The sequence below is a fragment of the Miscanthus floridulus genome, chromosome 18, assembly GCF_019320115.1.
Source record: "Miscanthus floridulus cultivar M001 chromosome 18, ASM1932011v1, whole genome shotgun sequence".
In the NCBI taxonomy this organism is placed as follows: Eukaryota; Viridiplantae; Streptophyta; class Magnoliopsida; order Poales; family Poaceae; genus Miscanthus; species Miscanthus floridulus.
Window position 1 is genome coordinate 28,582,606 of NC_089597.1, and position 15,638 is coordinate 28,598,243.

The 15,638-nt window shown below is 46.3% G+C and overlaps 2 protein-coding genes across 2 annotated transcripts; one reads left to right on the plus strand and one right to left on the minus strand.

Moving 5' to 3' along the window:
• Window positions 1–2,679: 2,679 nt before the first annotated feature.
• On the plus strand, window positions 2,680–4,779 carry LOC136521374 (uncharacterized). The gene has a single exon (XM_066515109.1). It carries the CDS (start codon window positions 3,480–3,482, stop codon window positions 4,206–4,208), a length of 729 nt encoding a protein of 242 aa, XP_066371206.1. The 5' UTR covers window positions 2,680–3,479; the 3' UTR covers window positions 4,209–4,779.
• A 140-nt stretch (window positions 4,780–4,919) lies between these two features.
• Window positions 4,920–8,389, minus strand: LOC136521373 (protein NUCLEAR FUSION DEFECTIVE 4-like). Its single transcript, XM_066515108.1, has 3 exons — window positions 7,812–8,389; window positions 6,292–7,166; window positions 4,920–5,761 (listed from the first exon to the last, which is right to left on the minus strand). The coding sequence occupies exons 1-3, from the start codon at window positions 8,142–8,144 to the stop codon at window positions 5,281–5,283; spliced, it is 1,689 nt and encodes a 562-aa protein (XP_066371205.1). The 5' UTR covers window positions 8,145–8,389; the 3' UTR covers window positions 4,920–5,280.
• Window positions 8,390–15,638: the final 7,249 nt, after the last annotated feature.

Genomic DNA, 15,638 nt, shown 5'->3' on the forward strand with positions numbered 1-15,638 from the left:
TGTACGGGCGTACTGAGCATGTAGGGAAGGGAGGTGGAGGCAATGCCGTAATGGAGATGGTGCTAGAGCCGCTGGGCTCGCCGGCGGACTGCGCCTGTGCCGGTGGCACGCACTCGTGGCGGCGTTCGCTGGGAGCCACATCCGTGTGGCGGCGTGCTCTGCTCGCTGTGCCACGCCAGCACTTGCAGTCCGTGGTGGCGGTCATGTACGGCTGGCCTAGGCCCTAGGGCCTGTGCCCGTGCCGCGCGACGCTCGACTCGCCCTCGCCGCCTCGCTGGTGGCCTGTGCCGCGCCAAGCGCGACGGCGGGAGGGGCCGACCCCGCGCCGTCGGCCCGCCGCACATCCAGGTGGCCTCGCACGGTCCCGGCCCCGCGAGGGCGAGGCAGAACAATTCGCGAGTCGAGCGGGTGGCGACGATTCGCGAAAGTTTGGGTTTCCAGCTTACCGGGCGACAGACCCTAGATGACTCCGATCGAACGGTGGATATCGCATGAACGCTCGATCCAACGGCTAGCAAGTTAGCGGGCGATGTGGTCCTAGCGGGTGCCCGCGGTTTGGGTGCAGGATTCCTATAAGAAGATGCGGTAATGATCTCCATTCACTGTTGCTCAGGTGGTTCTTTACTTCCACTGACTATGGTTTGTCCTTTGCAGATAGTTACAGAGAGAACAAGGGCACCCTGTTGGTTCTACTGTACGTGGCAACCTTTTCACATACGATATTTGAGGTAGCCTCACCTTCAGTCATGTCAGGTACATAATTTGAGGTAGCCTCCCCTTCAGTCATGCTGTTTTTATGGATGGTCAGTTTCCCTGTTGTATATCGGGTACATATCTAATTATATGTCAAGTTATTGACATTCACTGACGTAAATTCTTATCTTCCTCATTATTCCTGTTTTTACACACTAGCTAATTTACAAGAACTAATTGCTTTGGTTATGGACCTTTCTTTCCTTTCACATTCACATGTGTAGATTCAGAACTAACTTCCTGTAAAATATCGTGTGCCTGTGCAGCTAAGGTTCTCATTCGAATTCCTTTCCTACTTTATTGCTCATGTGAGGTAGCGATTGTCCCTGCTTTTGATTTACAGATTTACTGTATGCAGCCACGCCATCCCTGAACACGTGCTCGGTCAGCCATCCCCAACCAGGTACATCATGTCCCCTCTCTATAAATTTACAGACTATGGGTAAACCATCTTCGAATGCTGGGCAAGAATGTTTCTTATAAGGTGATTTCTTTCATGTTTGTGCTTACTGTAGTACCATGAGTTCATGAGCACTCTGATTAGCACAACTTGCAGGCCTACAATATAACTAATTCTGTGGTTCGTTGCACTACAATCCATGATTCTCTGAACTTCTGTACTACGTCTACAGAAGTTGATAACTTGATATGGCAAAGATGTATGATAATTTCAGGGTTTGTCGCAAATTGCCATGCACTAGGCTATAGACGAATGCTCGATGCATATTTTGGGTTTGCATAGACCAATAATTTGAGAGTCATTTCATTAGTGCTACTTATACAAGTTTAAGCATTGTATGCTGTTTAAAAAAAATCCTATGTTTCAGGCATTGCAGATTTGCAGTGAACCACGCTGTGTGCAGCAAATAAAGAAGCTACCTGACCTGACTACATTCCAGTGACATTTAGTAGATACAATAACAAAGGCTACCTATTTAGGTACGACGACAAGCTACCCTCGACATTTCCTTTACCGTTTCCAATCACCAGTAGGCATTGTCCTGTACCTTAGCTGAAATCTCTATAAATAGTTCAATTTGCTTTCTTATGGCAAACCTAAAAATTGGTTTTTTTCCTCTGAAGTTATTTATTTTTGTAGGCCGCAACTGTACGACATTGTCAGTTGTTCCGATGAATGATCTCCCTACTTCTATATTCAATGGTGAGCCTCGGGCTATGAACTTACCTACAGTCTCTTTTCCTGACGATGAATAGAAGACTAAGCTTTGCATACATAGGTTCATACACACACTGGTCAAAAAATAAATCGGAAGTTCCTGGAGTACTAACACTATTATACTTACTATTCTTAGTATAATGAGCCATTTAGATTATCTTTTCCTCTCTCTTTCTGCTTTTGACTGCTACTAAGTATGGATATTTTCCAAAAAAAAAAATGATCTTATAGCCTGGGCTTTAACTGCTGCTCTTGATGCATTTCCCTTTCCACATTCCAGTCTGTCATTCAGGTTCACCCAGGTGATGGTATCTCAGCTGTTGGTCCTATGACTCTGAGCATATCAAATAGCAATATTACTTGGATGCTTCCAAACCATCCCAACTGTTATGTTGATGCAGTCTGTCCTTAGATTGATCTTTGTTTTTGTACAAACATTTTATTACTTCTTAAGTGTGAGGTGGCAAGGTGTTACTCTATAGCTTCACCTCTGCGTTGTGCACTGAAAGCTCTCTGCGTAAACTCTAGGTTTCTCCGTAAACTTTGTTTATAATGGACTTACTTGAGAGTAAACATCCAGCAATGTTTTTATTCACAATTCTTTCATTATTTTCATGTCATCACACTTATTTTGTTAATTGAAATTGTTTACCGCTCTTAAATGTATTCATCTTACGCACTATAATTTCTGACTTCTCCTTATTCAATCATATTTGCAACACTCTCCCTCAGGGTACTGACTAGTATAAGAAAATTCTTCTACTGCGGTCGTTATTATTGGTAACAACCCCAGCCAGAACGGCAGAACCAGAGAAAGTTCAGGAACAACAACCAACCCCTTACTCTGGAGTCTGGACAATCCTCGAGAGGATCCGCGCATCCGTCGTGGTCCTTCCACTTCCACTTCCACTTCTGCGCATCCTGGAGCTCGTCGTGGGCTCGCGCGGCTCTCGCCAACCGGGACTCTATTGGTTGGGCCGGCCGAGCGCCAGACCAGCCGCTGTGCTATGTTTTGGTCCGGCCCAAGTCCTAAATTCGGCAAGCCACGCGGCGCGAGGCTGGGCCTAGACCCTGGAGGCCCGAGGCGCTTTCGCTTTCGTTTGGATCCGCCGACGATCCATATCCCGAGCTGCACTGCACATGGTGCGCAGTTGCGGATGAACCAGTACCGGACTACTGCCTGCCGGTGCGGCGGCGGCGTGCCCGGCGTCTCAGGTGCTCGTTTGCGCACGGATCCGCCACCTGATCCCACAAAACGGGCGCACGCACGCACGCGCCCCCCTCTTCCGTGGGTGGGCGGCCCACCGGTCCGTGCACGGTGTAGCGGCACCAATCTGCCACCATCACCACCACCACCACCACCCAGCCAACAACCTCTCTCGGCTCTCGCCCGTTTTTATAATCGGGTTCACGTGACGCTACCCGCCCATCGGGCAGTGCCACTACACACCAGAGCGCGCGCCCGCACGGGCTGCCACCGCGCGCGGGAGCCTCACTTGCTGCTGCCGTCGCCACTCGCCGCTCCGCTCCGCCGAGCGCGAACGAGCGAATGGACTGGTACGCGTGGCTCTGCAGGGCGGGGCTGCACCCGGACGTGGCGTTCGAGTACGCGCTGCTGTTCGCGCGCAACGAGCTCGGCGCCGCCGACGTGCGCCACCTGGACCACGAGTTCCTCCTCAGCATGGGCGTCGCCGTCGCCAAGCACCGCCTCGAGATCCTCAAGCTCGCCAGGAAGGATCCCTCCTCCCACGGCGGCAGGGCCACCGCCGTGGCCGCCATCACCGTCGTCCTGCCGTGGCGCGCCACCAGGCTGCTCGCCGCGGCCGTGCACCGGTCCGCGCGCTCGGCGCTCGGCCGCCTCCGCGCCTCGGTGTCCCACTCCCGCGGCCGGGACCGGGACCGCGCGGCGGCCGTCCTCGCCACGCCGCGCCTGCTGCCTCTGCTGCGGCACCGCGGCGGGAGGGTCGCGCACAGCAGCTGGAGCAAGATCGCGTCGCCCGTGGCGGTCCGTGGCGGCGGGAAGCTGCCGCACGTCGGCAAGTCCGTGCTGCTCACCAACAGCTGCGCCGATAAGTGGAGGGGCAACGGCGGCGCGGCGGTCAGGACGCTGCCCGCGCCCGCTGGGTCCATAGCCGCCTGCCTCATGAGCACGGACGTCTGCAGCTGCGACGAAGACGAGGAGGGGGACGGCAGCGGCAGCGACGTGGAGGTGGTGGTGGACGTCGGCGGCGAGGAGATGCGGTGGGAGTCCATGTTCCAGGATCTGAAGCCCACTTAGCCCGGACGCGCTCGCGTGCCCTGCACCTGTGACCTGCCGCTGCCGGCCGGTGCGTACCAGCCGGCTGCCGCCATCCAGCCGTGTACGTACAGCGAGCGAAGACAATGTGCATGATGGCCAGTGGCCAGTGGTCAGTGGTCACTACTCACTAGCTATGCTACCTGCTGCCTGTTACTGTTATTGCAACTGTCTGTGTAAATGAGTGTGAAAAATAATGCCATGTGTCATTCTCTGAAATTTTGAGCTCGGAATCGAATAATCGATCCATGTTCACGCGCACAGAGGTTGTAGGATCTCGTTCCTGGTGCGATCGGATCACGAGTTCATGACGATCAAAAATACCTGCAGCATTTTCGTTCCTGCTGTGAAAATATTTTAACGACTACTACTCGCCTGTCGTTAGTGTAGAGCCCTGACAACGGGATGGAATAGATGAGGGGCCATGTTCCCAACGGAGACAAATCAAAGGGTGGCGCCAAAACGAGCCGAGGAGGTATCCAGATCTGAACTGACAGTCGCCGCTCCACTCAACGATTCAAACTGGGGACACGGCGTCTGGATGTACGGAAGTAGATCTGTCGGATTCAGCAAAGTTTAGCTGGCCAACCCTGGTCAGATCTCAACCACTGCCTGTTCAAAAATTTCAGTGCTGATGCTGCCCTGGCCTTGAAGAGGACCATTGCCCTGTTTTTAGGCCAAGAGTAAACCAAATTTTAAAGACAGCACGATTAAGACCTGAGATGCAGTTTATTTCACAATTTGAGAAACATGCAGATATTTCTCAATATCATGAAATCCGCCAAAAAATGTCCATGAGCATGTCATATACAAGCACCATCATTCTACACAAATAGGGATTTCACCTAAAATTCGGGCCTCAGCACGTTAACCTGGAGCAACAGCACGAACAGGACGAGCATCTGGTGCAAGTAGCAGCACGAAACCATCACCCCCTCCTCATATTAAGGTGCGTGCTCATGAATTGCAATAGATCATTTACGAAGCTATTCAGACGTCATACTGGATTTATTGTAGTAGATGCAGAAAACACTACAGCTCGTATCACCGTCGGTCAATGTGCAGAGTTCCTGGGCTGGCTGAAGGATCCCCCCGCATACAGCATCTGATACACTGGCCGGACCCTCACCGTCAGAACCGTGCTCAGCAATGTGCCCAAACAAGCCGCGCCGGAGAGGACACAAAACGTGAGTCTGAAGCAATTAGGGCCATAGCATGCAATATCCGACCCTGATGTTGTGGCATGCTGCTCTGCCACTTCGAGATCGTAGACATATCCCGCAAGGGTGTTAAACAGGTATGCGCCTACTGGATTCGCCAATATGATGAAGTTGAATATCTTTCCGAAGTGCTTTAGTCCGAAGAGCTCTGATGAGGTTGAGATTATCACGGAGAGCAGGACACCATAACATATGCCGAGTAAGGCGACAGAGACGTAAAGTGTGGCAAGCTGACCCAATGCAAAGAGCAGGTATGTAATTATCATCACGACTTGGGTACATATGATCAGAACACTTCGCGGAAGTGTCCTTGACCTGCAAAAGAAGATTGTAAGTTAACCATAGGATGCAATGGCAACAATTTTGAATCTCAACAAACTCATGTCTATCACTCACAAACAAGAAAGCTGTTCGCTACATTACATGTTTCTACACATGGGATTCAGGATTTTCCTTACTGTTTGTCTTCAGAAAATGGACCCTTCGCTAGTTTGTCAGGCTTTCATGTTTTCTATTCACAATTTTTACCCAAGCTATTGACTAACACGAGAGGAGATGCATTGGGCTGCTACGGAACTTTTCCTCAGGACAGAAATTCAAAACTTGAGACTGTAATGCAGTTTTCTAATAATTCAAAGGGGGGTTAACATGGTTAATAAATTTGGGCAGTTAGGAGCTATAATAAAGACACATTGGTTCGCTACCAGATATCTCTCAGTAGTCAGCGCCCACTAGGCCAAAAGCAATGTGAAATTGATAGAGCTATTAAAGCCAAGAATGGCCCATCATTAAAAACAATTATTTCAAAGAGTAAATAGCTGAGTAAATATAAGATATTCTGTTACCTGACAAGATACTCAGAAACAGCACCACCTCCCAGCCGGCCAAAAAAATTGCAGAAACTGAAGACAGAGAGTGAGATGGTTGTGTCGACAGCACCTGCAGCAATTCCTATTTGTGCTAGATTATTAACAACAGTGATTCCAGATCCAATGCCAACAAAGCATATTGCAAAGAGAAGCCAGAAATCGGCCTTCAGTATTGCTTCACGAAACCTGAAATCTTCTCCCCTTCTTGGTCTTCTTCTCTTAGGCTTTATAGCACCTTCACCCTCAGCTAAGAGAATATCAATGTCAAAGGAATCGTCGTCTTCAAGATTACCAAGGTTTGATTCGGAGGAAGAAGGTAAAAGTGGTTCTGTGTGATCATTATCAGTGGTTGGAGAGTGTGAATCTGATGGGCGTTTTTTCTTCGGGAATAAAGTCATCTTCAATGGTATTGTCAGGGGAGCAAAAATGAGAAGAACCATAATGACAAGCAGAGAATAGTTGATAATGTCATTGAGAGTCACGACATGATCCAATATGGTAGCACCAACCAGATAAACCCCAAGAAGAATGCTCGCCATTTGTGCAAACAAAAAATGGACTTGCTCTGCATTCGTCTCCACCAGAGAGGGTTCACAAGGCTGAACAAAGTACATTGCCAGAAGGCACACAGCAGGAATTCCCAGAGTGAGAAAGAGCAAAAGGTTGATGGGAGAATCACGGAGCACTCCAGTGTATATTAGGGTGTAAACAGCGGCACTTAAACCCGAGTACCCTTTCAGAATGCCAGCAACAGCACCTCTGCTGAGTGGGAAGTTCCTCATGTTGGTCACTAGAACGGCAGTCGCCAACCATGCACCACCATTGGTAGCAAGACATAACGCAAACCATATCTGCAAGTAGGGTCATTAGTCAATTTACACTAGATCCAATAAAGTAAATCCCAGACTGGAAATACACTGCTTAGAGTAGGTGAAAAAGTTTGTCTCAAGTTGAAGCTAGCAAAAAGCTAACCTCAATTAAAGCCTTAAAGGGGAAACATGAGTGGTGCTAATTCTAGAACACCCGATCATCCTCCGGTGAGATCTGGCATGTAAAAGCCCTAAATGCGTGCATATTGCAGGTAAACTAAGTGAAATGCTGCATTTTTGTTGACCCAAGTGTAATCAAAATTTGTTTGCTAGCGTTTGACAGGCAGCTTGTCCCCATTTGTTTATGGAATCTCAGAAAGAGACATCTATTTTCCCTCAAGCTTACACCATAAGATGTTTAACCATTTTTAGGGTAATAATGGAGAATAAATCCCAAAATCAGCATAATGTTTACTTGCACAGCGCAAAAGTGCCAAAAAAGCGACCACTTGCCACAAAACAATGCCTTCCACGAAAAACTGAGTAACTCAACTTCCGTTTCACGAACGCATAAACTGGATCTTTAAAATCGATCAGCAATGTCTTTCGCGAAGAAAAAAAAATCGATCAGAGTAAATTGATGAGAAGTAGCAAAACGAAGAGCGACAGTGGCGGTCGGCAGCTCACCAGCCAGTAGGGCAGCGCGGGCGCGACGCCGGAGACGAGGAGCCAGGCGGTGCCGTACCCGAGCAGGCACGCGCCGGCGCCGATGAGGAGGAGCAGCGCCGGGTGGAGGCGGTTGCAGAGCACCCCAGGGAGCAGGCCGAGGTTCTCGCCAACGTCACAGGCGACGCCGAGCAGCGCGAGGCGGCTCTGGTCGGCGCCCAGGGAGACCTTGAGCGCGTGCGAGTAGAGCGCGAACGTGGAGCTGGCGCCGCCCGCGACCTGCACCCACGCCGCCGCCCCCAGCCCCAGCCACGGCGGCCGGCTCCCCGCCTTCACTGACGCCGGCCCCCGCATCTCGCTCGCTGAGGGGAGCAGCCGGCAGCGTGCGCGATGTACAGGGGAGGGGGAGGGGAACTGCGGTCGGGATCGCGGGTCGGTGAGATTTTTTTATGGGGGTTTGCGCCGTACGGCTGTCCGCGGGTGAACTTTGGGAGCTGGGCTGCCTGCCTGCCTGGCTTCGCTTGGAGCTGGGGTTTGCCGGTTGGGGGCCGCTTGCGCACGGACGCGTGGGTGGAGGAGGACCGGAGCCCGGAGCCGGAGGTGGGAAGAAAAGCGGGGAAAGGGGATGTGATCGCAAACCATCGCGATTTCGATGGCGACGGGTCGGCGGCACCGGCCGGCATGTGATCGCGGCAGATTTCGCTGGGCCGCGCCGGTGCAGTGGAATGGATCAATTAGGCGTGATGGGCCCGTGCGACTGACCTGCCCGTGGCCTCGCAAGTTTTCTTCATGGAAGAGTTCCATTTCATCTCAATCAATCAACTATTATAAAAGTCCGATTTGTCATTTTAATTACACAAAATGAACCTTTAGACTCCTTGATTTTTCAAACTGTTTGATTTTTCTTCCTGAACGAATTTGAAAACGGTTTAGCGAACTAAATTGGATTTCCTTGATAGTTCCGTGAGTAAATTAGACTTTATATATAAAAAATGCAGAAATATTTTTTTTCAAAAAAACTTATTCCAATATTTTTTAGAAAAAATATGTATTTAAAATACTAAAAATCTGATTTAATCTTATTTCTAAGATTATTTTAGATTTTAGTATTTTAAAATGCATACTATTCCTAGAAATTTTTTTGGATAAGTTTTAAAAGATTTATTTTTGTAGCATTTTTTTATAAAGTCTAATTGGTCACTTGAGTTATCAGGAAACTTGATTTTTGAGGTGAGACTAATGGGATGCCATGTAGGACGACTAATATGGCACCACCTACCACATCAGCCAAAATCATTGTCAAAACCACTCAGTAAGGTAAATCAGATTGTTTCAAAAGTTAGATGGGTTTAAAAATCTATTTTTTTTTTCAATTGAGAGAGGCAAATCGGACTTTCAGAATAACTAAGGAGGTCAGATGGAACATATGCAAGGGAGATAGACTGTTAGGGATGCCAATAGGGCATTGATTTGGGAATTCATCTATTAGAGGAAGAAGCTTATTCTCCCCCATTGAGATCAGGAGAAAAGACATCCTGAAGAATGATCCCCGCAGCGCACCTATATCACTGAAATTTGTGATGTAATTGTTATTTAGTGTTTAGTTATGTGTATTGCCATAGAGTATTAACGTTTTAACGATGGACTACATTTGTAAGTTGCAGTGCATCAATTGTACACTTGCGCTAAAACATACTCCCTCTGTCCAGAAAAGAATGCAACTATGGGTTGCGTGCCAGCAAGAGTAGATCACATTTGACCAAATTACTAGTGAATACTATTCACATTTATAGCTCCAAAATAATTTACTATGAAAATACATTTCGTAATTAATCTAATAATACTTATTTGATATAATAAATATTGATAATTTTTTATCTATAATTGATCGATCTTAGGATACTAAACCATGATACTGTGCTAGAATTATATTTTTTTTTTACGGGAGAAGGAGTACTTACTTTTATTATTAAATTGGAAAGTACCTATGCCAGGATGGGAATCCCCATGGGGATCATTCCTTGCGCAGGATCAGGGAAGGGACCAAATCCCCGGCCCTCCCCACGGTTTTTGTGAAAACAGTGGTTTTTTCTCACTAGAACGAAATGTGAAGTCATTCCTCAACGAGAAATTCCTCGTTGCCATCTCTTGTGGCTGTGGTCAACCTGCACCCTACAGCTACATCCGCAAGACCGCAAGTAGTTTTTGCGGTTGGTCCTTAAGACGTTAGTTTGGTGGCCACTTTAGCTCGACAGGTCTTGGTCTGTCACCTGACCTTAGGCTTTAAGTCGTGGATAAAGTACATTTTCAATCCTGAACTTAGAGGGTGTTTGGATCTAGTCATTAAAGTTTAGGAGGTGTCAGATGGACGTCGCATAGCATGTTCGGATATTAATAAAAAAATAAATTATAGAATCCATCAGTAATCCACGAGACGAATTTATTAAGCCTAATTAATCTGTCATTATCACATGTTTACTGTAGCACCACATTGTCAAATCATGGACTAATTAGACTTAAAAAATTCGTCTCGTAAAATAGTCTCAATCTGTGCATTTAGTTTCGTAATTAGCCTATATTTAATACTTCATGCATATGTCTAAACATCCGATGGGACAACGACTAACGTTTAGGAGGTGAATCTCAATACCCCCTTATACAGGAGTATGAATTTAACCCTCAAATTATGAAACCAGGCAATGGAGATTTTTTTATTTTTAGCACTTTTTGTAAACTAATTTTAAATCTAATACTGTTTAATTTTTTTTTTCAAAACTAACACTTTTGGCTGCGCCTATTTTCCTAGCGCGGCGAAATGCCTATGCCGCGCCATGCATGGTGATGTGGCGAGAAAGATAATGTGGCGACGACCGAGGCGCTGACTGGTAATGTGGTAGGGCCTGCCGCGCCACCGATCTTGGCGCGGCGCCGCCGCGCCATCCCTCACGGCGCGGCAGGAGAGGCCAAGAGAAGTCGACGCCAGGAGAGGACGACGCAACGTCTGCACTCCGGAGACTGCAGACGCTCCTCGTGAGCGCCCCATGGCTAGGTCCACGTGTCAGATCCCGTGTATGTGTCGCCATAAAGAAAGACACAATGTTCGGTCAGATTTCCTGGTGACCATAAATAAAACAACATGGACCGCGACGCCTACTCAACCATGTGGCCACAACTGCTAGCGCTTATTGCAGCTCTGACGAGACGACGCCTCCCTCGTGAATCGTGATGGTGGTCATCCGTGTACATACAGAGACGCTCGCTCGTGATGCACATGACCTGACCATCTGTGTCCATCCCGTGTGTGAGCACGAACGATCACTGCTCATATATAGTTGCTCCTCCTATGATCCTATCCTCCACGGCTCATAATATAATATAATATAATATAATATAATGAATCCATGGCTTGGTCGAAGCATGGCTTGGTCGAAGCAGTGATGAGCCCTCGTTGGAGGAGCATTGGAGGACATATTATATTATATTATGAGCAGTGGAGGACAGGATCACAGGAGGAGCAACTATATATGAGCAGTGATCGTTCGTGCTCACATATGGGATGAACACAGATGGTCAGGTCATGTGCATCATGAGCGAGCGTCTCTGTGTGTACACGGATGACCACCATCACGATTCACGAGGGAGGCATCGTCTCGTCAGAGCTGCAGCAAGCGCTAGCAGCTGTGGCCACATGGTTGAGCAGGCGTCGTGGTCCATGTTATTTTAGGGGGTGTTTGGTTTAAGAGACTAAAGTTTAGTTCCCGTCACATCGGACGTTCGGATGTTAATTAGGAGGACTAAATATGAGTTAATTATAAAGCTAATTACATAGATGGAGACTAATTTACGAGATGAATCTATTAAGCCTAATTAATCCATCATTATCACATATTTACTGTAGCACTATATTGTTAAATCATGGACTAATTAGGCTTAATAGATTCGTCTCGCAAATTAGTCTCAATCTGTATAGTTAGTTTTGTAATTAGTATATATTTAATACTCTAAATTAGTGTTCAAATATCCGATGTGACAAGGATAATGTTTTTCTAAACGGTAAACGATCTTTACACGGTCGCCCTTCGTTTAGCGTTTAGGCTGTTTATACGGTGTTTAAACGAAGTTAAACGGTCTAAACGGTTTTGTACTTAAAAAAATACATATAATTATATATGTGCATGTAAAAAATCAAGTATTCTAACATTTAGGCTGTGTTTAGTTGTAGGAAGTTGGAATTTGGGGATACTGTAGCACTTTCGTTTTTATTTGGCAAATAGTGTTTAAACATGGACTAATTAGGCTCAAAACGTTCGTCTCGCAATTTCCCACCAAACTGTGCAATTAGTTTTTTTTTGTCGTCTACATTTAATGCTCCATGCACGGGCCACAAACATTCGATGTGATAGGTACTGTAGCACTTTTTTGGAAGTTGGGGTGCAACTAAACACGCGCTTATACATATTTATCTGAATAAAAATCAATTATTTTGGTATGTATATATATTTATGCATGTGAAAAGAACCAAATATAGATATTTATGCATGTAACATATCAAGTGTACATATTTATAAATATAATAAACTTAAGTATACAAGTTTATTCATGTAAAACTGAACTAGATTTACCTCGTGATCGCCTAAACAACCGTTTAAACAACTGTTTAGTATGTTTAATGATGTTTATCTATGTTTCGTTTAGTCCGTTTAAATCGTTTTTCTCATTTTTGACCGTTTAAATGGTCAACCGTTTAATTTTCGTTTACCCCCCTAAACAAAATAGTTTACCATCGTTTACCGTTTACTGGCCGTTCCGTTTAGGCAAACACTGGACAGGGACTAAAATTTAGCCCGTGGAACCAAACACCCCCTTATTTATGGTCACCAGGGAATCTGACTGAACGCTATGTCTTTCTTTATGGCGACACGTACACGGGATCTGACACGTGGACCCAGCCATGGGGCGCTCACGAGGAGTGTCTGCAGTCTCCGGAGTGTAGACGTTGCGTCGTCCTCTCCTGGCCTCCTAGGCGTCAACTTCTCCTGGCCTCTCCTGCCGCACCGTGAGGGATGGCATGGCGGCGCCGCGCCAAGATCGGTGGTGCGACAGATCCTACCACATCACCGATCAGCGCCCCGATCGTCACCACGTCATCCCTCTCGTCGCGCCACCATGCATGGCGCGACACAGGCATTTCGCCGTGCCAGGAAAATAGGCGTGGCCAAAAGTGTTAGTTTTGAAAAAAAATAAACAGTGTTAGATTTAAAATTAGTTTACAAAAAGTATTAAAAAAATCGCAATGGAGACCTTCCAACTTACAAAACCAGGCACTTTAGCCCCTGCCCTGTTCCACCCTGGTTTCACAGTGACTTGACAGTCCGTAATTCCACCCTGCTATGGCATCATGAATAACATTGACATCAATATGGATAGCAGAATAGTAATTGAAGCCAACAACATGGCATACGATATCTCAAAATACAAATTTCATAAGCCAACAACATGGCAATGACAAGTCTTCATAGATAGGCCAACAGTTAAAGGGCCCCATAATTAAATAAGACAACATATGACTAACAGAGTTCTCACATACATATGGATAGCATAGTAACAGAGCAACAAAGTTCTGACATACACATGGATAACGTAGTAATAGACCAGACACTTTAAGTCATAGCTTCATATCTTCTTGCCACTCCCGAATGATGAAGCACCACCAGCAGTAGGAGGAAGCATCAAGTACTGCTGGAACTTTGCCGGTGTTTTTCTCTCTCTTTGATGGTTCTTGAACACTGACTTTTGCAGAGGCTGATCCAGAGCTTATATGTACTGTGACACTAGAGCTTGCTTGAGATAATGGTAATTGTGCCTTGAGGTTTAGTGTAGCAGATCCTCCTTTGTCTGTAGAAACTTTAGCTACAGCACTAGTTCTTGCCACACTCCCTTGATTTATGCCAATGGACAACTTTCTCTTTTTTTGTGGCTACAAACAAATAAGATTGAGTCATTACATTTTGTTAAGTGCAAAAGAAAAGCTGTGCATTGTTGAAAGAAAGTAGGCTAACCTGAGATGTTTTCGTTGAAATGTTCAAGTGAAAACTTATTTTCCAACTGTTGCCTACAACTCTTGCACTAGAACAACTTTGTTGTCCACTTGACATTCTCATAGTTGAAAATTTAGAAGGACCAACAGGTGGTAACATTCTCACAGGTGTAGATTTAGAAGGACCACTAGGTGTTGACATTCCATTCCTCTTAGCACATGATTTCCTGTTGTGCCCAACTCCTTTGCAATTCATGCATCTGATAATTGTGCCTACATTGGATATCCTGTTGGGTCTAGGCTTCTCAGTTGACTCTCTCTTTCTCTCTTTCTTGGGCCTTCCAGGAAGTTTAACATCTAGTGGAGCTAGAGGCTTTTCCCTTTCTGAGATGGGCCAGTTGTGCATCCCCTCTACTGGTTGTAGGTAGTGACTGTAAGTTTTCTTAAATTCAGAAACTGAAAAGCATGGTGCTATGTAGTCTTCTAGGCAATGTGTGATGAAGTACAACAACAACAACAAAGCCTTTAAGTCCCAAACAAGTTGGGGTAGGCTAGAGTTGAAACCCAGCAGAAGCAATCAAGGTTCAGGCACGTGAATAGTTGTTTTCCAAGCACTCATATCTAAGGCTAAGTCTTTGGGTATATTCCATCCTTTTAAGTCTCCTTTTATTGACTCTACCCAAGTCAACTTTGGTCTTCCTCTGCCTCTCTTTATGTTACTATCCTGGCTTAGGATTCCCCTACGCACCGGTGCCTCTAAAGGTCTCCATTGGACATGTCCAAACCATCTCAACCGGTGTTGGACAAGCTTTTCTTCAATTGGTGCTACCCCTAATCTATCACGTATATCATCGTTCCGAACTTGATCCCTTCTTGAATGCAACTTATTGCATGTGGTTGCATGTGGACATGGCAAACCAGCCAGTTGCCAGCACCTGCAACTATAGGTTCTTGCAGTAAGATCTATAGTCCATCTGTGGGCATAGTGCACTACTTCATACTTGTCATTACCATTACTAATTGCATGACAGAAACCAGACTGAGTGATGTACACATTGAGCTTCTTAAGGATGCTTGGACAGATCATAGTGGGCCATCTATCAACTTTGGTACTATTCTCTTGGATCCTCACCATAACCTATTTTTATTTGATTGTGTACAATGACTCCTGACTGAGGATTATATGGCATGATATGTCTTGCTCCAGACCCCAAGTCTGCATCTTGAGGAAGTGATTCTTCTTCATCTTCCATGCCTGCTTCGTCTTCAGACTCTACATCCATCTCATCCTCATAATCACTTTCTTCGTCTTCACTGCCAATGCCAGCCTCATCATCTGATATTTCTTGTGCAACTGGTGCCTCAACATATACTTCTGCAAAAAAATCCATCATCAGTGCATCTCAACATATCTAGACATGCCTTGTCATCAACTAGTGCTCGCAATCCATCGTGCAATTCCCTCCCTAGAATTAGCCAGTGCAACAGGGTGCCATCCAAAACAATGCAGTGGTCCTTCAGATGCCCAATTAATTCAGGAAGGGAGACTTTGTCATGGTCAATGTAGGACATGGCCACGGTTCCACCACAATAGTGAATTTTCTTCCCATCATGAAGGAACTCCCCATTGTAATGGAACCTAACATTCAGCTTCTCCGGCCAATCCATGTGTCCTATGTAAACAAACCAAAAAGAAATATATAAACAATGGATCCAGAGACAAAAAGAGGGATTAAAATAGCTCAAAATCCACCAAACTGTGCCGCATTAAGCAACTGCCGATGCATAAACTACTTTACAGACTGCAGTAC